Source organism: Pollachius pollachius (assembly GCF_949987615.1).
Source record: "Pollachius pollachius genome assembly, chromosome: 9".
NCBI lineage: Eukaryota > Metazoa > Chordata > Actinopteri > Gadiformes > Gadidae > Pollachius > Pollachius pollachius.
Genome location: NC_136942.1, coordinates 15,650,373 through 15,674,950, shown reverse-complemented (window position 1 = coordinate 15,674,950; position 24,578 = coordinate 15,650,373). Strand labels below are relative to the sequence as shown.

Sequence of the window (24,578 nt, the reverse complement as noted above, 5' to 3'; positions counted from 1 at the left end):
TGTGCAGCTCACAGCAGGCGGCGCTGTCTCCACTGCCTGAAGCTCCAGCTCTGCTGTTGGCTGCCAGTCTGCACCTCGCCAGGGGAGGCCAGGGGGGTCTGCAAGGGAAGAAGGGGCAGGCTTTCAGGGAAACGTTGGAAACACTATTGCAAAGGAAGGACAAGCACTGCACACAGGTGGGAAAGAACTGCTTTTACCAACCACTCTGCCTGGGCCATGTTGCAAGCCATAGGGGACTATGGCTGTGCTCAAGTTGGGTATCAGTTCCCTAATCCCTATGGTTCCTTATACTGAAGGGCTTAAATGAGGCAAGGAATAGGGCAAATTCTGACACAAATGAGGCACCGGAGTACTGATTATCGGTGTGATGTGTATTGGTCGTTTAAAGGGGCCTTTTGTAAGATTAACATATATTTAGTATTTATCTAAAAATAAATGACCTGGAGATATTTGTAGTACATTCCTATAGCTACAGATAGCATCAATCACCTACAATAAATTTTACCTGAAAAACTGTGCTCCTCCCCCTAGTAAAATCCTGTTTGTTTTGGTCGCTGCTGGGGGCGTTCTTGCCCTGTGAATAGGAGTATAATAAGATAGACACTCCCCAGCACTAGTTCCCCTCTTGCTATGGCTGAACTACGGAAAGCCCAGCGCCTTCAGCTTCCTAAAAACCTAGGTCCACTTACAAGACAGTGAGCGCCAAGAAGAGGTTTAAAGCAGGATTTCCATTGGATGAGGGTTGAAGTTGGACTGCGAGGTGTTCACATCACCCTGTGGCAGCTCATTTGCATACAAAAGAGTATATGCCGACCCACTTTTTTCGATCAATTGTCGAATATAAAAACCACTAAGCATCTGGGATTAAGTGCGGAAATAATTGTCCGTTATTGTTCACTTATTTTACAGTGCTTTGGTGATGAATGGTGCACTTTATAGGGACCCAGATTTAATCTGGCAAATTCTTTAAAAGCCCTACAAAATTGTGACTTCCCATATGGATCTAAATAGGTCACAAGTGATACAATTCGAGCAAGGTAGTGGTGGTCTGACCTTGTGTCTGTGTTATCTTTTGTTCTATGTCATGTCATGATGTCGGGTGTCATTTTGTTTACCAGACGAGTGTATACTAGCTTTGAAACCTCTCCCCCCCTATCTCTGAACAAGCATAAAGCTTGACTATTGATTTTTGGTTTGTTTTTGACAAATATTGTGACTCAATTCCGGTTCGACCTAACCTTGTGTGTGTGTGTGTGTGTGTGTGTGTGTGTGTGTGTGTGTGTGTGTGTGTGTGTGTGTGTGTGTGTGTGTGTGTGTGTGTGTTGTTTTAAACCCTAAACCTCTCAATATATCAATGCTATGATTTCGTTCCAGGTGTTGGTCTTTCTACTTTTCCTATGTGTGACTGACACTCTGGCAACAGTTCTCTACCCTGAGGTAATGCCCAGATGAACACACAAACTGAAACTAATGGGTGTCTCAAGCTCTCACACAAACACTGGCCTTCAGCGAAAATGTATACAATAAAGCTAACTTTACAAATATGATAGATTTAAGTTTGGCGACCTGATACACTCTAGAGACGAGCCTATGAGTCTTCAATGTATTTTAACCAAAGTTAAAAGTGTGTGTGTGAGTATGTTTACATCTGTGTATTGTATAACCCCCCTCCAGTATACGTGAATCAATACACATACATATGTATGTATGTATATATGTGTGTGTGTGTGTGTGTATATATATGTGTGTGTAACCCGTAACTAACTAGTCATAAAAAACATAATACAAAAAATGTGAATAGTAGATCCCCTTGTGCTGTCTGTGCGTAGGAATCCGGCAGGCTGGGGTCCAGGGAGATGTGCACCGACCTCCTGACGGTGCTCGTGGACTCTCAGGACTGGCATCTTATATTCCAGGTTCAGCCAGCCGGTACACTGAACTGCCTGCCTCTGTCCTCCCAGGCACTTAGCGTCAAAGTCCAAATTCATAGTGTTAACTCGTCAGACGATGGTAACTGGAAGCTGTAGCAAGACTTTACCTTCGCTGAATGATTGTTCAGTTAGAACTCTTCTACATCTTTGTACTTTTATCTTTATATCACTGACATCCCACATCCTCACTGATCCCCCCCCCTTATTAGATGAAGGTCCTTACCAGGCAGTTACCATGGCAACACTGGATGAGTACACACGACTGAGGTCATTTGCATTCTACAGGTGATTATCTTTTTCCTCATATCACCACATTTCTTGAATTTCTTGAATGTTTGCGTTTTGTTGATTACGTTGTAAGAAGACAAAATGAAGACCCTGGGAAAATGTTTGTTCCTCCAGCGTGCTGCTGGAGCAGAGCCCTGAGCTGCTGAAGAGGGCCGTCTTGTGTCCAGGTTTCCTCCACACTGCCGTCCTCTGCTATGCCCATCTGTTTAAACTCTTCCTGGATGGACACACACCCAATCTACTGGCTGAGCCCCATATCAATCAGGTGAGGGGGCATGGATTGAAATGTATTATATACAGTGGGTTTTAACTGTGCATCAACTCAGCTTTCTCTACCACAGCGGGACAGAACTGATAGTTGATGATGGATGTGTATCTTGTTGTCAGATGGAGCCCTCGCAGATCTTGGACCAAGCCCGGCAGTTTTTATTGAGGACCATATCCCAGACCCTCCCAACTGCTCTCTCCTCTTCCCAATATTGCCAGGTAGATTATGTCACAAGCGATGTGCTGTGTAAAGCGGTGAATCTGTATTTCTAAACGGGACCTACAAACATGCGTCCCCCTGATGCGTTGCAGCTGGAGTCCCTGTGTGCGGAGCTGGACCCGGAGGTGGCTGCAGCCCTCTCCACACACCTCGGCCCCGCCGGGCTCAGCCAAGAGATGGATTTCCTCTGACTGACTGGGAGGACCTTTGACCCGTGAGGCCGACAAGAAACCTCCCACCCCATCTTCAATTCACACTTTGGTGTTCTTGGACGTGGTGTTTTGGGGGATGTCATTTTGGAGACGTTTTAACGTTGTAGTTTCAGTGCTTATATTTATGGTCTTAGAAACAGACTGCTGTTCAAACATACATTAGTATAAACATCAGGCGGCCCATGAACCACACACACATGACTTATAAAGTCTGTATTATACATTTGCATCTGCCATTGCACGGTTTACATTATATAGTTGAAAAAAGAATGTATTCCTCAGAATAACTCAATAAAACCATCTTACGTAAGAGGTTCATGTTTCTATGAGTAGACAGTCCATGGAGCCGTCTGGAAGAACGGGTTGGCAACAATGAATATATGGTTTCAAATGTAGGAAATGCATGGTGTATTAGTAATGGAGAATACATCATTGTTTCAAAGCTAAAAAGTTAAGATTCAAGAGGATTTGTTGAAATGGTATAGCCATCCGTCAGCTATTCGTTAAATGTATGAGACTTAAGGATTTAGTCCACTCCCAGCTCATTGCGGAATCCATCTTGCCCGTCAATCAAAGGTGTGTGAAATGCAAGACTTCAGAATGTCGGAAAATGGGAAAATCTTCTGTTTTATACTTTTAAAATCACTCTGCTGCTCTCTGTACAACTCTCAAATCAAACCTACAGCAGCTTTAAATGTCAGTGGTGCTCTTTAAGGAACAAATGTATATTCAATATGCATAGTACTAAAATGAGACCATAACTCATCAGGATTACAGTTCCGGTTTTGATGGCCAGCAAGGCCATCACTATGCCTCAGCTAGTAACCTTTACTCCCCTTGAGCTCCAGGCTGTAGTTTTGACCCTCCTTCAACCTTTCCTACAAATCAAAATGGGGATATGATGACTTTCCTTCTACTGTTTACACCCTGTTTAGCTGCCTAAACGGTTTTCTTTAAATCATTGTCTGCATCAGTTTGCCAATCAGGATGGTCTGATATTGTAAACAAGGAGAACATGGCGTATCCCTCCCGAGATCAGAACCCATGTAAACACAGTGTCTTTGTCCACAAAAAGACAAGGGACCCACGGCCCCCCCGAACAAACCCCTGAAGCTGTCAGGGCAAACGGTTGTTGCTCCAGGGTCATCTCTCCTGTTCTGGCTGATGGACCCCCTCTCCCGTCTCTGTGACTGCGTGCGAGTCCGAGTACAGCTGGCAGGGCGTGGGCTGCTGCTGGAGGGGGCCCTCTCTCAGGACCTCCCCCTGGGTCAGCAGGTGGACCATGGACATGTGGACGTTGAGGTTGTGGGCCTTCTCAAAGCGCTTGCTGCACAGGACGCAGGCAAACTCCAGATCGGCTTCGGCCTTGTGCTTGGTCATGTGGTACTTGAGAGAGGCGCGCTGGCGGCACTGGAAGCCACACACTTCACACCTGGGAGAGAGAAGGAGGGCCCTGAGGTGGGATCCATTTTTCGATTGGCAGTTTGAAAGAAAGCTACTAGCTTGTTTAAAGGCCATTGTGTTGGAGGTCCAAATTAATACTTTCACTAAACACAGGATCACGATGACATTTTGGTCAGTATATTTTTTGTTTACTTCGTGGTGGAAGTCGGGTGGATGATATTAAGAGAAATTTACAAAATGGGTGAAATAATGCTTAAGAAAATGTAGGATTGAAATAGCTCAAGGGGCAATAATTGTGCGACAACTGCTCGATATCCTGGTTTAGAAGGTTTGCAGGAGTCAAGATTGTCTGACTGTGACGACCTACTTACTGCAGTGGCTTAGCTCCAGAGTGACGCATCTGGTGGACTGATAGATGCTTCCTCTGCTTGAAGGTCTGTCCACACTGGTCACAGATGTAGTTCCTCTCATCTGAAAACACCATGATGACATCAAAAACAGGACAAAAAGACGCACTAGAGGAGGAGTAGTGCAGTGGGTTTTTTTTATCATTCAAACGCAATATTTTGCCATGATGGGGACAGAAAGAAGCAGCGGCACTGTACCAAGACACATTAGTAATGTCTGTTTTTTTATGAGCCTGGCATCGTCGTGCTCATTCACATTGGGTGCAAGGTTACAGGTGTGTTACTAAACAGTCACCGGATAACATGTAACCAGAATACTTTTGAAAGAATTACTATTAGAAACATATGTTGTTGCATTATTGTCATTATCAATGGATTTCTATGTCCCAGTGAAAGAGTCCTGAGTTTGGGTGAAAGCCACTGCATTGCGGAGGAGAGGTGGTACCAAGGAGGTAACAGAGACAAGGGACCTATTCACCCGTGTGAATAAGCTTGACGTGTCGCTGCAGGTAGCGGTCAATCATAAAGATCTTGTTGCAGCCAGGATAAGGACAGGGCCGTTCTCGGTTCTCCTCGTGCTGCTCCTTTATGTGCTTCTAGAAACCACATCAATACGAGAATATAATTATTAGCATTGCAACGATTTCAGTGGTTATACTTTGTCGTGGAATATTATAGCATTCTGTGTAACATAATACATAGGAAACATGTATGAGGTCTGACCTTTAGCCCATCAGTGGCTCTGTATACTGCTGTGCATCCCTGATATGGACACTTGTAGATATTGGGTAGCTCTTCACTGAGAAACAACACAAATTGGTATTATTGTACAAATTATATTGGGATTGTGCTCTTTAGTTACGGAATGATTGTACAATGAAAGTAAAGGGAAACTTTTCTAGACAAGAGACTGTCATTGGGTGATGAAATGTAATATGAGACAATGTTGTCCTGCATTGAGCATTGATTAAGCTAAAGTTGACCGGACATTTTCATGCAACCAAATCTTCCCAATACGTGGATCCAGTGTGTTCTTACGTTGCATCAAAAACCCTAGTGTGAAATATGGACAAAGACTTGGATTTTAAACATACCCTTGAGGTTTGAACTTGTTCTTCCAGCCAGGCTTTGGTCCCGGTTTACCTCGGACCTTGGGCTCCTCTTGGCTGGCCGGGCCGCGCCTCCTCTTGCCTGGGCCCGTCACTCTCCGAGGCCTAGACGAAACACAAACAAATACACAAAAAAGGAAGAGAGGGTGCTCTCAATATAAAAACATGGATTGTTGTGTTACTTAAACCAATAGATCATACTTTTGGGACGAGACAAGATTATTGAGTGCGGAAGAGGAGTTAACCTTTTATCCTGATAAGGCTGGAACAGTTCGTCGTCTGAGGCGTTTCTCTTCCTACCCTCATCAAAGTCCTCCTCTATAGATAGGTCTCTGAAGCACAAATGAGTCATCATGCAGGACACAGACCCACGCATGTTATTGTAGACCATGCTTTGTGCTTCACTAGAGGCTACCTTATAGTGTTGTCATAGTGATGCAAATGTTGAAGTGTGTTTACAAGTGTTTATTTGCATGCCTTTAGTTTGTGTGTGTGTGTGTGTGACTGTGTGTGTGTGTGCTAACCTGTCTGACATATCGCCGTCTGCTGTCATGTTGTGCAGCTGTGCAGGAGGGAATGGCACCTGCTCACGACCTAGGAACTCTAAACAACAATAACAACCACGGTAAACAATAGCCAAAAAGAATAACACAACATGTGTTTATTCAAACTGTGGAAAATGTTACCATGGCAGGATTAACTTTGAGTTTGAAACCAAAAGTTACTGGCATCATATGCTTTATGAATGTTCCCAGTATATAACCATCGCAATTGTATACAGTAACAGCTTTCAAGGAGATGATAACGTTTGATATGGTAACTGCGTCACAGGGGGTATACACACACGCGCACACCAAGGAGGGGTCTGTTCCTCCCACCAACGGATCTAACTGCTAAGCACCCTCGCCCACCCCCCTCCCCCAACGTGAACACAAATAGATCAACTGTGGTAAAAAAAAAAGTAGGCCTCTGGCACTAGAACTACCCGCTACAGAGAGAGATGGATGGTCAGATGGTGTGCAGGGAATCTTTTCTCCTCACCGTCTTCTGGGTACGCAGCGCCATCCTTCCGGCCTGAGTGGTGCGTCAGTTTAGCAGCTGTGGAAAGTCTGGACCTGCCCCCGCCTACTTCATCATCCTGGTCGTCTTCTTCCTGCGTGTTGACATCTCCTTCGTCTCCCTCTTCACAGGCCCCTCCGCCGTCACCCAATAGAGCACAGCTTAGTTCTGCCACATATCCCGGATCACTATTAGTGCCAGCGGTGCGCTGCGTGTCCATGATGTGACTGTGACCACTCAAGCAGCCCCACACGGCCCGGACAGAGCCCCAGCACTGGCCCTCCAGCACCTCCTTGAGGTCGGGGCAGGAACGGCAGGCCTCCCCGTGGTGGTGAGCCCAGGACACCAGGCTGTGGAGGCACTTGCGGTCGGCCGTGAAAGACGGCGGCACTACGAACAGGAATGAAGAACAGCAGGGCCGAGTTAAATCGAATGGACGATGCTTTCATTTGCGCGATACTTTTTAAGTCTGTGAAATCAATGCAAAGTTTCCATTGTTTAGTTCTTGTGTTTAGTTCTTATGATAACAAGGAGGAGAAAGAGGACAATCACATACTTGTCGAACTGAGATTCACCAATGACTGAGGACTTGTTTCATTCTTCCTGAAAAAGATACAAATGTTTGCCAACTAATAGTAAACTCATATGGAAAATGGAGTGTATATGGGTATATATAAATAAATATGGTTCCAAATATATTAATTATAGATTTGATCATATTTACCGGTCTCTAGCGTTTTCTTTGCCGACAGGCAGCAGGTTAACTCTCTGGAGAAACCTGAGCAGGATGCTGTGACATTTGTAGAAGTTGGTGTAACATTTCTTACAGACAAACTCTGACAGCCGGGGGTCTCGGTCCAGTGGGACCCCCACCAGCCTCTGGAAGTCAGTGTGGAAGAGGAGGGGGGACTGAGGAGCACTGTCCTCATAGTCTGGGAGCTCGGCCAAATCCTTAGGCAACTTGTTAAAGGCGTGCCGTAAACTTCGTGGTGAGAATTTACCATGGCAGAGCCGACAGAGAGCTTGGGGTAGTCTACCTGTAGGCATTGAAACATGTTAGTATTCAGGGTCAGCATGTGACGAGGCTGGTGCAGTACAAAGGCAGGACTGCAATGGCTTGGCCAAAGTCTTGACATGTGGCCAATGACAACTTGGCCAAATGTGAAGTAATCTCGTTCCAATTTAAAATAATAGGACATTCCCACCTGATGTTTTTGATTTGCTGTCAATATGACTTTGTGTCACGCCGACTGCTGTCATGCTTAAGTTAAAACTTGCTGACTGCTCTGGTGATGGAGGGTTACTGTGATTAAAACCATGTTGTGGTGGGGTCGGCGTGGCTTTCTTTCGTGGTCGCCCTCTGTTTCCAGGTGATTTCTGGAACCCACTGGCAATTACGTTCACGGTTTTCTCTTGTGAAGGATCAGACAACCGCGCACGTTTGCTTTTCTTTTTCATGACTATTATTTCCAGAATAGTTAAACAAACAATAAATTTCGGATATAAAAATGCTGAACAGGATCATCTGTGGTACGTATAGTAGCTATCTTAACCAGAACATATCTAGTTACCTTTGCAAATTAAATGGACTTGCGAGTTAACGTTTGTCCTTACAACGTTACGGTGCAGTATTAAACCAAACTTAAATGCGCGTAGTTTTCGTAAACACTAGCCAGGTAGAAATCTGGATTCGAAACGTTTGAAATCAGCTCCCAGATGTAAACATTGAAACCCGGAAGTTGTATGCAATTCAGAGACTAAAAGGCTAAAAGACAGCGCCACCCTTGCCAGAAAACTAAATTATTCGCGATACATATATTTATAGATTTGTCATTTAAAAAAAATAGATAATAATAATCATAGAATGCGTTGTTATCACATAATAATAATAATATATATAATTATTATAATAATAATAATAATAATAATAAATAACGACGAATGTGCATTGCTCAACTTCTCTTTAAATTAATTTGTTCAATGAATTAACGATAGACAATTGATATGTCGGTACATTCGCTCAATAAGCCTTTGCCTGCTGGACTGATTGAGCGAGGGTCACCGACATATCAATTGTTAACTTAGATTGTTAATTTAGAATTCGGTTTCATTTTCGCCCCGGTAAACGGGAACCACTCCAAACCAATAAACACCTCCCTGTTCACAAACAACCACACCGTGCAACCGACGCGACCCTGAACAACACACGTCATTTCCGGTGCAATTATGGCAGCATTTGGTTCGGATACAATACTAAAGCCACTTCAAAATGCCATGAAAATGGCTAGAACTGCGATACAAATGGACGCAGAAAACCAACATAAGGTAGTACGTCGTCTCGTCATTCTGCTGGTTGAAAGCTAGTTTAAATCTTATCAGACATAGTCAATGACATTAGGTAAACAAAAAGGCTATCTTCAGTCTGTAACACAAGTGCCGACCACCACTATCTTTCCTATTCCTAAAACGCTGTATGTGCTGTCAAACCTCGGAGTAGCACGATATTGATCCTTTAATGATCCAGTATTTACAACTACACAATACATTTGTATTGTTATTGGTCTGTGTTCATGGTATAGCAGCATAAAGCATATTGCCTCTCTCTCCCCCCTCAGGAAGCCTACTGTGAATACCTCAGGAGCATTAACTACATATCACATGCACTTTTGGAAGATGCGGGGACCAAAAGTAAGATTTGTGTACATTACAAACATACATTAATACAGAAAGCTATTGTATCCATTCTATTTTTAGAGCTCATTTAAGCAGTGTTTGCATAGCCCATTAGTACAGCACACATCCTATTGATCAAGCTGGTTCAGAGGTAACCGATAGTTGTCATCAGCCTAATCATTGTACTCTCAACTGATCCAATCAACTCGAAGAAGAGTCAAAACCTGGTCAACAAGGTTATAATCAGATCTTAAATGTCATGAGATCACCATTAAAGCAAAGTGTTTCTAATGTCTCTCTCTCTTTCTCTCTCTCTCTCTCTTTGCTCTCTCACTCTCCCTCTCTCTCTCTGTTGTGATCACAGAGGGGGGCGAGTTAGAGGCTGTAGAGGTGGAGCGGATGTTCCGACTAGCAGAGCAGTGTATAGAGAGAGCCAAGTCCTTCACAGGGAGGAGGCAACAGTCCCATGACCTCTCCACCCCCAGCCCTTTGCTCCCAACCCTTTCCATTCTGCCCCACCAACCAGAAACACCGAAGGCTCTGGGCGCCAGCTACCCTATCAGTACTGAGGAAACCCCTGGTGATGAGATAAAATTGTTCTTTCAGTTCTGATGTGTGATATATATGAATATGTGGTGAAATAAAATGTGTCAAAGTCCAAGAGTAGGTAAATACCAAAGTATCCTTTGGCAAGATGACAATATGAAAATAATTCAAGTCATTTGAGTCATAAAAAAGTGTCCACTAAATGACTAAATAGTAACTCTTTCTTTTCCCACAGACACTCAATATAACCCGCTTATTGACGTAGCACCAAAAGCAACCAGCCCATCGAAATCTCCTCACCACAGAGAGCTGTTGGATGGGGCTGAGGAGCCCCCTCCTTTTGTACCTCCTGAGGTTTTCCAGAAACTCCAAACAGCCGAATCACAGGACACAAGCAGAAAGTAAGGGTCACCCACAACCATGACATCTCACACGGCCTGTGCAAACACCATTTCATTCCAGCCATCATGTCAGCAAAACAATGATCTGATAAAGCGGCGAGTCTAAACCAGTCCTAACAAGTCAGTTCATCTTATAGGATTCTCATCTCATTCTATCTCAAGCTATAAAGGAGCTGCTGATCCCCAAAGATGTATACCCCAATGGGAGTAGTTATATTTTTGTACACTCCTCAATGTTTTAATATGTATGTCTGGACTGTAGAGCGCTGACGCCCATTGAGGAAGCATCACGCGTGAACCAGAGGTTGAAAGCTAAATATGAAGCTCGCCTTGCAAGACTCGCCCCAGGTCAAGCCTGTCAAAAGACGTCTCTGGTGAGTACGTCTTTGAAGGCACAAACAGTGATCTAATCAAGTCCTTATTTGATTTTTGTGTGCGAGTGTGTGGGTGGGAGGGGGGCTTCTATCAACGGATCCAAGACATCCATTCTAAATTAAAAAATGAGGCTGAACAACAAATTTCCTTTTAAATGCATGCCCTGCAAATAATGTTATGTAACCTAAATTAGTCTTCCCCGATATGAACCACATAATACTGATCTCTGGTGTACCCCAAAGTGTCTATTTGATGCAGCAGCCTCTATTTGGAAGCACAGCATACGGTTTAGGTAGATTTCTTCCTATTATCCATTATCAGCTGAATTTCAATTGTGCAATCCATTCGAAACGAATGGCTGCAACATTTAGGGAAATACATTTAATTCGAAACAATGTCTATTACATAGCACACATCTCAACCGAAGACAGTCAAACAAAGCACAGCCAATAGCAGATACCTACACGTGATGGTAAACAAATGAAGCGTGTTATTCACGCCCTTTCCGCTAAGCATGTTTTGGAAGACAATCAGCAGTCAATCACTGCTCCGTTTCTTTTAAATGGCTCCAGGACCCATTTCTGCGGAGACAAGAATTGAGTGGTTGGACACCATAGCTTAATTTAGACATACTCATTTTGGAATACATTATATGAAATTATATAGGATAAACTGTTTTTTTTAACGCAATTGACTCCTTGTTCTTAATGGAACGAGCACGTTTTAAAGATAAACTTTAACTGATTCGCAAATATCGTTTCTCTGATTATATTTTAACCACCGACATAAAAAAGAAAAAAGAAAAGGAAAATGTTCAGTCGTAATAATAACCAAATGGAGCCGCGAGATTACTGGAGAAAATTGAAGGCCTTCTTACAGGTAAATCCCGTTGTGGGTTTTGTTAATCATCCGAGAATGTATGAAACTGTTAACGCACCCCAAAAGTTTTTTGGGGGGTGCTTCTCAGATTTGGATACGTAGGCCAGTGTATTTATGACACTAGTTAAACTATTCTAGTTTAAATGTATCCACGGGGGAGCTCTCATAACAACAAAGTATAATTTCCTCAAACGCATAGAAATGGATTGATTGAGTTCAGCCGCAACTTTACTGACGTTTTAGTATGACGTCGAGTCGACGAGCATTGCAAAACACAGAGGCAAAGGCAGGCCTATTAATGTGTGCATTCTCACGTAGGCGAGATCGGTTTCAGCCACGACTTTTGGCCACTGAATTGAGTATTCTTACTTTGGTCCAATAAAAATAGTTAGCTAGACGTGATGGCAGTGGAGCTATACAGAGATCCCTAAACCGTGTTGTTTGCTGGAATACATCAGGTGCTATGTTGCACAGGCTCCCCTGGGATCAACTGTGGTCAGTGGTGTACATCGAGATGTCAAATCGCAAATGAGGGAATCCGTTTGGAAGCATCGAAGTGTTAAGTTGTTATGTTGGTCATATGTGTGTTCTCATGCGAGATTTGGTAAAACAAAGGTATATTTAGATGGTCCTCTCAATATGGCGTAATATCGTCAACAATTCGCAGGATGTATTTTGATGTTGATTTAAGTCAGAATCTGACTTTGTTTACCAGGTCAAAATACTTCAAATCCACAAGAAGAATCTTAACTTAAAAGTTTCGACAGTCTCTTCTTCTCCTGCGTCTTGGGGATATTAATTAAAAGCTGCCTTTGACAGCAGCTGGGATGCAACGTCATCTTCTAAGTCTCTTTAGATCACAGAATAGCGTTTGAAATAAGGCTAGCCAAAGGCTAGATCAAATATAAATGTCTCAATCCAGTTAAAAAAAGTGTCATGACAGCTGAGCATGATGGAAAAAACAACAACAACCATGGTCTAGCATTCCAATCAGAACGTTTTGAATAGGAACATTAAGTAAGAGGTGTCCCAGTAACATCCAGTATATGTTAGTATTGGGCCACACCAAATGCACCTTTTGATACATGCACTACATTAAATCCCTTCCTAAACTATACATCTCCTAGCTTTCAGGCCAATGTGTCAACATTTAGGTTTAAGCTTTACAATCAGTAGTACTAACGTGGTGCATGCATGGTTCTGTATAGCTGTTTTGAGGTGGAACATAAATGGCTTTGCATTGCCTCCTCATGTCACATAATCATTAGATTTAGGTTACAATGAATGTGCCTTGGTCCTATACAGAATGAGATGGCAGTACTTCTCTCCAACGTTCCTCTCTGTTTGTGACCACACAGTCCCTGTCTCTCCAGCGGCAGATGATGGAGAACCTCATCATAGCCCAAGCCAGACAGGATGCTGTATCCTTTTGTTCTAAATGTATTTAAACTTTATTTAGTTGGCCACGTCTATAACATCATCATTTTCTTTTAATAAACTAAGTCTTATTTTGATAGGTTATTCTTGTATTCAGTATAATATCTAATACATAGGACTTTTATTAGTATTTGTTATGCTAAATAATAAGTCTGGATAGTTAATTTAATAGGAATGTTGTTGCATTTCCCTAATTCAATGAATCAGCTCCAAAGGAAGATGGAAGAGCGAAGACTTAGGCTGCAGGAAGAGGCCAACAGGTAGACAGTGTGATTGGCTGTGGCCTTGATCATTCCTTTGACAATAAGGTTTGCTTTCGTGCAATGTATTGTTTTTGTCGGTACAGGATTGTTTTAATCTTTGTGTCCGTCTTGCTTCAGGAGATTTGCAGCGTCGGGGACAACGGCCGCTGAGGAACAAGAGCAGCGAGTTATCTATGCTAACATCCTGGAATATGAGCAGGACCACGTGAGTCCCGGTGAACACCACAGCAGAGTAGGGGGGAGAGCCTCGAGTCTCTGTTTGTGCAGTTGAGTGTGTCTTAACACTTGGTCATGTATTACTTTGCTCTGCAGGACTGGCCCAAACAGTGGAAGGCCAACCTCAAGAAGAATCCTGACGATCCCACGCTGGTCTCTGGTTTAATATCCTACTTGCTCAGGTAGGCGGCAGAACTGGAGACGAAGCGCGAACTGAAACTGGATATTCAATCAAGATTTGAACTTTTTGAACTGTTTGCTCTTCTGCTGTGTCATCATGAGTGGCCGTGTAACTTCTGAAACCATTTTCAAGAAGTATGTTTGCGTTTGTTTGCGTTTGGACTGACGGGGGAGGGGGAGATTGCGATAGAGAGAGAGGGCAGTGTTGTGGATGTTGCTTATTCATGTTGTTGTTTTTTTGCTAACCCTTGTGTCAACAGCTGCCCGGACCACCCGGTTATGACACTGCTGAGGAAGCACCAGTATCGTGTGTACGACCATCTGTACCCCATCATCAGTAAAGGCCGGCTGGGCAGTCCCCAACTGCATCAAGGTAGACCGCAAACGGGTTTTCCTTCAACGTTTTCCATTGCATGCGACTGAACATAAGGGCGGCCTTTCAAAAGGGAAATGCATTCGGCACCAATGTAAATTTTGCCCTTGAAGTATACAGTTATTTGTGTGAAGGAATTCATACAAAGAGGTTATTCTCAAGAGTAAAACTACAAAATCAAGGTGTGTTCATTTAGTAATTTGGCTAAATGAAAAGTAGTGGACAAAAAAAGTTCAGAGTAGTTTAAGGAATAACAACGCAATATTAGTAAAGAAATACTGTAGAACACACAGGGATATTCCTTGGCAAAAGCAACTCCTGCAGCTTCTACAGATTCGCAACCTATACGAGTAGTAACAATTATTATAGTATATGCAAAGTCGATTGAACAATAATTGATCGACGTAATTGCCATTTTTACAAAGGACAATTACAATTTAGACAACAACAATAATGAGATCAAGTCAACCAGTATTTGTAATTGTATTCTTCACATATCCAATTGGCTCTCCGCAGAGCCTCGGAAGAACCTGAACAACAAAGGGTTTGGGATCACGCGGGTCCCCACAGAGATGCCCTGCCCGGACCCTGTGCTTTCTCCGACCCGGAGCTTCGTGGTCACCTTGGCTGAGAAGGGGGGAGCGAAGTGTCCCGCCATGCCGCTGCTGGTGGACCGGGAGAACTCCTTCGAGGACCTGGAGCAGTTCCTCAACCAACTGGAATGGGAGCCGTCCAACGACAACAGCGGCCTCAACGCGGAGCTGACCTTTGACCCCTCTGTGCAGCCGCTGCAGGAGGAGAGCCGGGGGCAGGAGCTAGAGGTCAAGGCACTGAGGGAGCACCTCAAGGCCATCGTCAAGGATATCCACATCTCCATTGGTGAGTGTCGGGTGCACTGCAGAAGGGGCTGCATTGCTCACCTGTAGGCTGCACTGGAGACCCCCTTTTAGGAATCCCTTTTTAGGTTCTACTTATTGGTTTTTGCAATGCAGATTTTGAGACCGAAAAAGGGCAGAACCGGTTTCATGCGGCCTATTGAGTAGATGTTCTTTCTTGACCTATGGCTCTCTGCCTGTTGTTCCAGATCAGCTGCTCTCTCTGTGTTTGCTGTCCTTTGAGTGTCTGAACACAGCCAACTCTAAGGACCTGTGTGTGGCCAGCATAGAGGAAGCCTTCTTTGCTCCACTATGGAGCCCCCTGCTGGTTCTCTTCAGGTAATTCAGGCTTCTGTCCACTAAAGCCTGAAACAAACCCCTTGGACAATGTTTTGGTTTGTGTACCAGTCTACAAGTAACAAACAAATATATTACCACTTGGAACAAGATTGGAGAATGATGAGAAAAAGCATAAAATATGTAGCAGGGAACGAAGGTAGTGCTGTACCTAAATGCTCTTGTTAAGGCTTTTATCTTTTTAGAAGCTAAATAAACACATTGTAGCTCTTGGATTAGTAGTTGACCATGCTCCTACGTTGTCTGCGTTGTGGACTTAAGGCACAAATGAGCTATAGGTTTGCAAAAAATAATACAAATGAAGCACACAGGTTACACAAATTGTAGGTAGCAAAAGTAAAGAAATATAGTTGTGCATTCCTATTGTTGGCCAGCATGGGGCAGCATTATTCCTACGATAAGTGTGTGTGGATCTCCAGTGCTGCTTTTACTTAGGAGTGTGTGTGTGTGTGTGTGTGTGTGTGTGTGTGTGTGTGTGTGTGTGTGTGTGTGTGCGCAGGAAGGTATACAAGGATAGAGAGCAGGCCTTCGAATGCAGCATGAAACGCTACCGCGACGCCTCGCCTGAGGTCGTTGGCGTACCGCTCAAACTCTTCCCCCAGGACGCCAGTGGGCAACAGTGTTCCTACCCCTACCAGTCAGCCGTCCAGGAGCTGAAGCTGCTCTGCAACGACTGCTGCCCCCAGAGGAAGCTGGAGTGTATCGGTGCGTCTGATGTTTAATAGCCTGGCTATTAAATGGGTTGTTTGTTTCCCCCCCCCCCGTTGATGAGTTATCGTGACCTCGGTGTTGCTACTCTGTTTCCACATGTAGTTAAAGGCTGTGAATTTGGCTTTTTATTTTATATTAATGAAGTTCTGCGTGCTGTCTTGCTACAGTTCGAACGCTGCGGAACATTTGCGTCTGCGCCGAGGACTACAGGTGCCATCAGGACGTGGACTCGCCGCCCAAAAGCGCTGCCATGTGAGTGAAAACGTTCATGCCTTCACAAATGAACCCCCCCCCCCCAAAATGCACTGAAAGTGCAGCCATCTTTGATTTTTTTCTATCCCAAAAAGAAACTCGATGCTTGTCATACTTTGATACAGCACAAAGACACCTTACTTATCCTAGCATCCAGTGGGACACACATCCCTGCGAGGCTTCCTGCCTTGTTCATTGGGCCTGTCAGATCTGATCAGGGCTCATTGGGCTCAGCCCAGCAGGGGACTGTCCTATGTCTGATGGCCTCATGTCAGGCACCACCTCCCAAGGGCCAGCCCTAAAATTGGGTCGTCCGTCTGTGTTTTTGATGTCCTCTGAGCGCTGCAAGGAACAAGGGCAGGGGAAGGAGAGAGTGGGTGGAGAGTACCAAAAGAATGCGTCCAGGGAAACTCACGAGGAATCAAGCTCATTGGGTCAGTGAACCTAGAATGAACGCACAGTGCAGCAGGAGAGTGTGGGCGTCTCGTCAGTAGTGCAAAAAAAGCAATGCAATACTGGGTATGTGTGTGAGGGTATATCATCTCGTAAACAAAAAACATGGTCACTTTTTCGTTTTCATGCACCACACCAAGGAGAATGGATGGATGGCACCGTTTACAATGGAAGAGGCTATCATGAATGTATTTACAACAGCAATGAGGGGTGGGCTCCGCCAGTATGTATGTTTCCATGTCTTTAGGAATAATGGCGACTGAGGCTAGAGTTTGGTAAACGGCTAAGATGGACAAGGGAATATTCCAGTCGTGGAAGGAGTAGGCATTTATTATTTATTTTTGCCTAGTCTTTTCTCTGAATCAGAATATGTTGTTGTATTTTCATTATAGAAATGGAAAGCCATGGGATGTCGGCAGTTTAATTGGCTGCTACAATCTATATGTGTGCCTGTTCCTCGATTTAATTGAGCTCTTGCTGTTTTTCTGAGTCCATTAGGAAGCCATCGACAAGCCCACATGAACTCTATTAACCTAAACTGGACAGACAGAATTTAGGAGTAGTAGACAAGTCTCTCTCTCTGGCCTGTGCTCCCCAAAAAAAGGGCGTCTACTTGATTTAAGATTTTAGGATTTCCGAGCAATAATTGAATGTAGCTCATGGAGGCAGCACCAATGCAATCACAGCCAGGGTTTTTCTACTTTTGAACGGGGGTATGGATTTCCCCAGGGCTTGATTTCGGAATAACCATGCTTGATGAATTGTGATTCATTTGTAATATTTCCCTGACTTGTCCTGACATATTGCAGTCCTTATCGGTTTTTATCATTATTTGTTATGGGATAGTCGGGGAACAAACAACCCATTTTGAATCTTAAGCCACTTTTTCCCTTTACTATTCCTTTACTATATATGAAATATATATACAGTATATATATCACACACATACTTTTGTTTGGATCCTACCTGATTAAATCATGGACACACACACACACGCACAGCGCCACTCTCCTTCTCTGCTTACTCTTTTGTTAATCCTTTCATTCATATCCAAAAGCGTTTCCACATTCAATCATTTGTTTTGTTCTTGACCCACTCGGGTGACCGGCTCAATTGTTCTATTCTGTGCACCTTTTGTCCCATCAAACCTCGCTCTCTTCTCTTCATGTTGTCACTCTCCCAGTTCTCTCCTCTTCCTCTTCCTCCTCCTCCTCCTCCTCCTCCTCCTCCTCCTCCTCCTCCTCCTCCTCAACTTTCTAACCTTCCATTGTCCTTTTGGGTCTGTTTGATCATGTGTGGAATTGGGATATTTTAATAATAAGCGATGATGATGGCGATGGGTTTTATTTCCCTGTGCTGGTGTTTGTAATGGAACACATGAAGATGATTTGCCGTGTGTGTGTGTGTGTGTGTGCGCGCGAGCGAGCTACTTTTTGCTGGCGGTTTGTGTTTACAGGAGATTGCACACAGGATTGTTGTTTAGGAGTGTCATTACACAGTCACGCAAGTTCCACCTACCCTGGTGAGCCAAGCACTCACATCTCCAGTATCCGCTTTCATCTGGTTGCTTTGCTCTCAGGGACCCGGCTGGCCGGCCAGCCTACCCTCTCACGCGAGCCTTACCGGGCATCACTGCGTGTGAGGGCCCACATATACAAATACTTGGAGGTCTGCACCCAGGGAGAACATGCTATCTAGCCGCCATCGTCTCAGAGGGCATTTAGCCCTCCCTCTCGGTTGTTGTTGGGGCAGAAGTGTAGCGGTCATTTCCATTTCCTACCCATTAAGATCCGATTAGGACCCTTGTCAGTCGCCTCCCCATGGGACTCACTCATCTCAACCAACCCTCTAGTGTGTGTGTGTGTGTGTGTGTGTGTGTGTGTGTGTTTTTCTTCTCCCTACTTGTCCTCACCCATGTGTCTCTGTGTGTCCCTGTGAGCAGTGGCGCGGACGACCTGCTGCCCATCCTGTCATACGTGGCCCTCCGCTGCGACTGTCCCCAGCTGGTGTCTGAGTGCGCCGCCCTTGAGGAGTTCATCCACGAGGGGTAGGTGTCTGGGCCGTCTCCAGCCAGTCGGCCGCTCACTCAAAGTGGTGGCAGGATTGTTTGTGGAGCTATTTTAATCCCTTTTCCATGTATTCAACAATCTGTCGTTTGAGTTTTATTCAAATGAGCGTGCGCCACTCACCGGTAAACCGCCCCCATGTATAATCGTGTGGTTTTATTTTTAGATCTTCCCCAAAATCAGTTTTTATTTGGAATATTTTCACTTTTCCACTTTTTGTCAAGTGGCATTTTCCTCCAAGCGAATGTTTTGCATTTAGAGGAACGATTTTAGGAAAAGTGCCATAGATAAAGCTGCGGAGTAAACTATACTGAAAATGTGTGGCGCTCGAGAAGGACAGGGCGTGCAAACTACCGCAGTTCCCAAGCAGGGATGTCAGAGCTCAGCATCTCTGTGGTTGGGCGTAAGGTTTTGAGACCGCCACCATGTGCACACAGACAGATGCAAATGATGAAGCATCCAAAACTTTAGAGTGTGTGAGTGATGAAAGTGAGTGAGAGTGATCCAACTCAGTCGTATCGCGTGTGAGCTCAGACCACCGTCACAGATGCTGTTTGGCCACACGCACACTTTGGCGTGCATGCACACAGTTGTCACCATAATCACACACAGACCAATCACCACAGCTGTAATTTTGGCAGTCTGGTGAGCTTGGCTGTAGGCGAGGAATTCCAGTATTCTTTATGGTTTCCCCTTCTGTCTAAATGAACACTTGACAGCACGGTGATTTGCAGCCGTTCTGAGACGAAGGGAAAGGGGATCAGTCACTTGACAGCCATTCCTCTCAGACCGTGCAGCAACCGACCCAAAGTTCTTCCAGCAGTCAGCCGTTCTGCCAAGAGCCTCCCATAATGGCTCTTGGCTCCTCCTCGCTCTCGTGTCATGGTCTCGTTAGTGCGGGGGGCACCCGGGGTCAGCTTCCCTTCTCATCCATTACTCCTTGGCGCCGTGTTGCACCTCTGCTCCACCCTCACTTCTGCCAATACACCTCAGGAGGAGTTAGAAAATAAGGTACCAAGACTGTGCTTTGTATTTCTTGTTGAGTATTCGTTGATTGTTTTGGGTTGGGGGTTGGAGGGGGGGGGGAATAGTGGTCTGGAGAGTTGACGAGCCGCTGACCCTGTCGTGGTGCATGACAGGGTGGCTCTTTCTCTGGCCGGACGAGCCGCAGACCGGCTAGAATGTTGCCGTGGTTTAGGGAGGGTGTTCCTCGAGGAGTATTTGGGAGGCCAAGGTCACTCGGGTGTCTTTCTCTTCATGTCCATATGTCTCCTGTCAAGTTTCCTATGTTCTTTAGCGATTGAGAAGTGAAAAGCTGTTGATGTTATGAAACCAAACATGTCGTTCTTTTACAGTTATCTGATTGGAGAGGAGGGCTACTGTCTGACCTCCATGCAGAGTGCTCTGGCCTATGTGGAGTCCCTGCACACAGGGGGCGCTCTGCTCTGCAGGGCCAAGCTGACTTGATGCAGGTAAAGTGTTGATAGTATCCAATGGTCGGAGGACGTTTGCTAGATCAAGTGTTCAGCAAAGGCCAATGTATCTATTGCACTATTTATTCCAATATTCAAGGCTTGGTGTATGTAAACCACTACAATGGGGGATTGATTAATGTTGACGCTATACTCCTTGCAATTAAATATGACACACTGTAGTTAATTGATTCATATTCTGAATAAATTACACCAAATTTGCATACAGCAATCTCCTGTATCACAAAGCAATAAATCTTAGCAATGTCTTTGAAAAAGATTAGTTTTTGGTGTGTTCAACGTTAAGTCCTAATCTAAAGCAATCTGAAAGGACGGATTGGCCAGATGGTCAGAATGGTTTTAAGTTTGGGGGACCCATGGAGTGACCCAGGACATATTTATGTTTATGACCTGTGACACACTTAGCCATTTTCCCCAAAACTCTGTGTGACACGATGACTCCACTGAAGCGCAGCACGGCGATCCCCTCAGGGAGGTTTCTCTTCGGTCGCCCCCGTTGGCTGGCTGAGGAGATGGACGCTTGGCAAAAGGGAGACATTATATAAAAAAGGAAAAGGCTCGCCAACAGTGATGGCTATACCAAGAATTTCACTGGCATCTCCTGTTGGTGCTTGGGTGTTCAGTAGAGCGAGAATTGGTCGGAGAGCTAGGTCTATTAAGGCAGGAGAGATTGGGCCTGTGTTGAATCTGGAATTTGAATACGGGGCGGGGGGGGGAACAATTCCATGTCTGACATTTCTGTCTGTGAAAAGTTGTTGACAGACAAGGGTGTCTGTCCACATTGTTATTGACAAATGGTAAGAAAGGTACACTACAAATGAGTTCATCTTTTCAAACATAACTTTATCCATCTCAGAACACTGACACTTGACAAACAAGACATGTTTTCCAAGGTGTTGAAGTCCACACTGAAACAAGATCCATACATCCAGGGCAGTTTCAGGGGAACAACTTGTATGGAGCTACAGCAGCCAAATCAGCTACCAATTTTATTTTCACTGTGTTACCTCAACATTAGACACTTGATTCCTGTATACCAGTACAAGGCCCATCAAAATTCTCGGTAGGGAAAGGTCCCTTAAGGGAGGACACGTTATTTTATAAGTTATGTGGCTGAAGTTCACAATGTGAGATGCTCTTTCAGTGTTCCATCTTTTGCGTCAGTCTTTCACAGAGGCGAAGACATCCCCCCGACATCCCCCTGAACCCAGCCTACCTGTGTTCTGCTACGCTTTGGAGCAGGCCACAGTGGAACAGGCAGAGGAACCCGGGAGCTGTAGGCCGTCCATCCGCTGGACACGAGAGTATAACAAGTACCACATAAGCCTAGCCTAAGTACTACATGGGAAAGGCTCTGCATGAGACGGCTTCACAAACCACTCTGCATGGACTATGCATGGTCAGCCAACGTAAGCCCCTGTTTCTGGCAGGACCAGATTATGCTGGACCTTTTTTTTCTTTTTTATATAATTTCCTCCCACGTGTTCAAACAGTGCTATTCAGCCATCTATCCACCAACGCTAAGTACAGATGCAACCACATGCTTAAGGCTTGGGGAACCATCAGAACTAATTCTGCCAATGTCGGCATTAACGCTTGCTTGGGCTAGTTGGTCCATTTGGGTGTGCCTTGTTTTTTGATGACTGAGAATTCCCGTTGCATTTTCACTTAAAGAAATGTAATATTCTCAGATTAGTCTTAACGGTTTCAGGACATGTATAATGTGTGAACCAGCATAACCTTGTAGGCTAGATTCATAAAGTTTGTCTGTGAGTGTGTGTCCGTTGTTGGATCCCAATTTTGTTGATAGGATGAACATTCAAATACATATGCGACCAATCAAAAGAGGATCAGTTTATGCACTTTGGGAGTGAAGGTATTTGGGCTGGGCTTCAGGGTCAGCGTTTTGAACTTACAACATGCTGTTAGTGGTTAATGGACCCGGACCAGGTCACAGTCTGAATGGTTTATTTCAGGAAGTCCTTATTTGGCTTTGCAATATCTACAATTGCTAAAGGAGTCTTTTTCTTAAGGGGATGGGGGGTGTATTCTTCATCCTTACAATTATTCAATTGACTGCACATTGTTTGTTTTTGCAGTCCTTGCATTATATTTAAGCCCTTTTAATAGTGTGCTATGTGGGCCATGGATTGTTGTGGAAATATAGATTTGTTAGAGATAAAATGTTTTATTTATAAACAGACATTGTCAGCCTCAGTTCAGTCTTTTATTCGTTGCCTCCGCCAGTGAAGTTTTTAATATTGGAGGTGAAGAGAGTTCAGATGTGTAGGGGCCCCATGTGATTCCCTATTTCTCTTTTCCGATATTACAATAAGTGATGCACTGCTGTTTAAACCCTTTTTTTCTTTTAGCTTACTGTCCCCACATTAATACATCTTAAAACTTTTAAGTTGGCAGGGTCAGTCATTTGTTCATCTATTCATCTTTTTAGCACTCCTGGAAGCACCACTTACTGAAAATGCAGAACTCTGAACAGCCACTTTAGTTTTAAATGAATGTATTTGTTTCTTAACTCTCTTGCACATGGCTTTCAATTATGTTTGACTTGTTTGTTTATTTGTTATTATTTAATACTTGTATTTTTATATTCTATGTTGGTGCAAAAGACAATGTGAAAAAGAATCTGAATGTTATGTTAACCCCATTAAATGTTTAATATATAATTCTAATAAAAAGGAGATAGTTATTGGGTTATTCTGTAGAGCACATGAAACCACTACAGTTGCAACCAAGTAGCAAATTTTCTTTTGTCATGAAAAAAAGTTTTCCAAATATATTATTTTGTCAATATATATTTCTATGAATGTATGATCAAGAAGAATTGTGAATAGCTGTTGCTTTAAAATTGCATCAATAAAGGAGACTAACAAGTACTGGAATTTCTTGTAACTTAATGAAATACATTGAAACTCTGCAAAATTGTTTTTGTACAATTTATTGTCCTTGTACTGAATTCAGATTGCAATACTTGTCAGTTAAATGAGGATTGTCGTTATTTGTTTTCAATTTAATGTAAAATAAAAATGTGGCCAATGGCAAAGTCGACAGGTGTCGCCATCCTATGTAGTCCCTCACAGGGATCAGGGACTACTATTGGTCTTGGTTTAGTGGATTTTCTCGTACACACACATACTCCCCCGTGCCTCTCTTCTCCAAGTGAGGATTAAAAGCAGAGGGCTGTGTGTGAGTGTGTCATACTCAAAAGAGCCACGCACGCCGTCACCAGGGTGTGCACCGCTACAGGCCCACGAGTGCGTATCAGCAACCTTTATTGTGATAAGACTTATACTGAATAGATAAAGGCCATTTTGTGAACTCTGTAACCCCTGGGTATCTAAGCCTTTGGTTCCCCTCACATGGACCAACAGATTGGTAACGATGGCCTGAATTATTATTATTAATTGAGGCCACCGGTCGGTTGGTGTGGGCCTTCCTGTGATGTGTCGGTGAGGGAGTGTTAGGTTTTCGAGACACAATTGGGGTTTTGTAAATAGAGCGCAAGTGTTTTGAATTGCATTGTGTGTTTTTCTCTGTGCTATCACGGAGCACACACCGCACATCCGCTGCCAAGACCATTTGTTATTCTTTTGGTTGTAATGGATGAATCATTTCTTCCATCGCTCTCACTGTTCCTGTTGCCAAGTGTCCTAAAGTGTTCCAGACACTTAATCACCGGCCCACGTGCCACCGCACTCCCAAATCTTGTTTCATATAATGTTGCTATGATCTTTTTTGTGTGCAGGTATCCAAGGGTACACAAACGCCCTGTTTACACAGTTGAAAATGTTAACCAGATGACATTTTCTTGTCAATTTATGTTAACGCTAACTTTTTCTACCATGACTAACCACCTGACGAATTGGTCACTTACACATCCATCTTAATCCAAAAAAAACCTGAAAATACTTCAACGCATGTTTTTGGCTTTGCCTGCATGCAATGGCTTATACCCCAAAGAGTCTGACACGCCCTGTTTTCATGTAGCGACGGGTAAAGACTTGACGAGCAGACTACCCGTACCACACTAGTCGTATACCAAGGTCTCTTATCCACAAATAAGTGTTTTCAAGTTCCCATGAAATAATTACGTTTTTGTCAAGAGAAATGTAG

General features: G+C 44.1%; 3 protein-coding genes across 3 annotated transcripts in view; 2 read left to right on the top strand and 1 right to left on the bottom strand.

The window, feature by feature from the left end:
* Positions 1-2,941, top strand: part of fanca (FA complementation group A) — a 63,161-nt gene extending 60,220 nt beyond the window's left edge. Inside the window, exons 36-42 of the mRNA XM_079743216.1 lie at positions 8-176; positions 1,375-1,437; positions 1,830-2,010; positions 2,141-2,216; positions 2,334-2,484; positions 2,607-2,705; positions 2,799-2,941. Of these exons, the coding sequence (XP_079599342.1) occupies positions 8-176; positions 1,375-1,437; positions 1,830-2,010; positions 2,141-2,216; positions 2,334-2,484; positions 2,607-2,705; positions 2,799-2,897 (838 nt within the window). The 3' untranslated portion in view covers positions 2,898-2,941. The remainder of the gene's footprint in view (positions 1-7; positions 177-1,374; positions 1,438-1,829; positions 2,011-2,140; positions 2,217-2,333; positions 2,485-2,606; positions 2,706-2,798) is intronic.
* A 67-nt stretch (positions 2,942-3,008) lies between these two features.
* znf276 (zinc finger protein 276) lies at positions 3,009-8,614 on the bottom strand. Its single transcript, XM_079743217.1, has 11 exons — positions 8,103-8,614; positions 7,622-7,934; positions 7,454-7,500; positions 6,880-7,287; positions 6,363-6,441; positions 6,084-6,170; positions 5,824-5,943; positions 5,453-5,528; positions 5,208-5,325; positions 4,694-4,793; positions 3,009-4,350 (listed from the first exon to the last, which is right to left on the bottom strand). Exons 1-11 carry the CDS (start codon positions 8,353-8,355, stop codon positions 4,062-4,064), a joined length of 1,890 nt encoding a protein of 629 aa, XP_079599343.1. The 5' UTR covers positions 8,356-8,614; the 3' UTR covers positions 3,009-4,061.
* A 504-nt stretch (positions 8,615-9,118) lies between these two features.
* vps9d1 (VPS9 domain containing 1) lies at positions 9,119-23,341 on the top strand. Its single transcript, XM_079742917.1, has 17 exons — positions 9,119-9,222; positions 9,513-9,585; positions 9,935-10,150; positions 10,352-10,517; positions 10,780-10,891; positions 13,130-13,192; positions 13,416-13,468; positions 13,589-13,676; positions 13,784-13,869; positions 14,128-14,240; positions 14,757-15,119; positions 15,325-15,454; positions 15,972-16,177; positions 16,351-16,435; positions 18,831-18,935; positions 20,310-20,426; positions 21,612-23,341. The coding sequence occupies exons 1-16, from the start codon at positions 9,124-9,126 to the stop codon at positions 20,419-20,421; spliced, it is 2,070 nt and encodes a 689-aa protein (XP_079599043.1). The 5' UTR covers positions 9,119-9,123; the 3' UTR covers positions 20,422-20,426; positions 21,612-23,341.
* Positions 23,342-24,578: the final 1,237 nt, after the last annotated feature.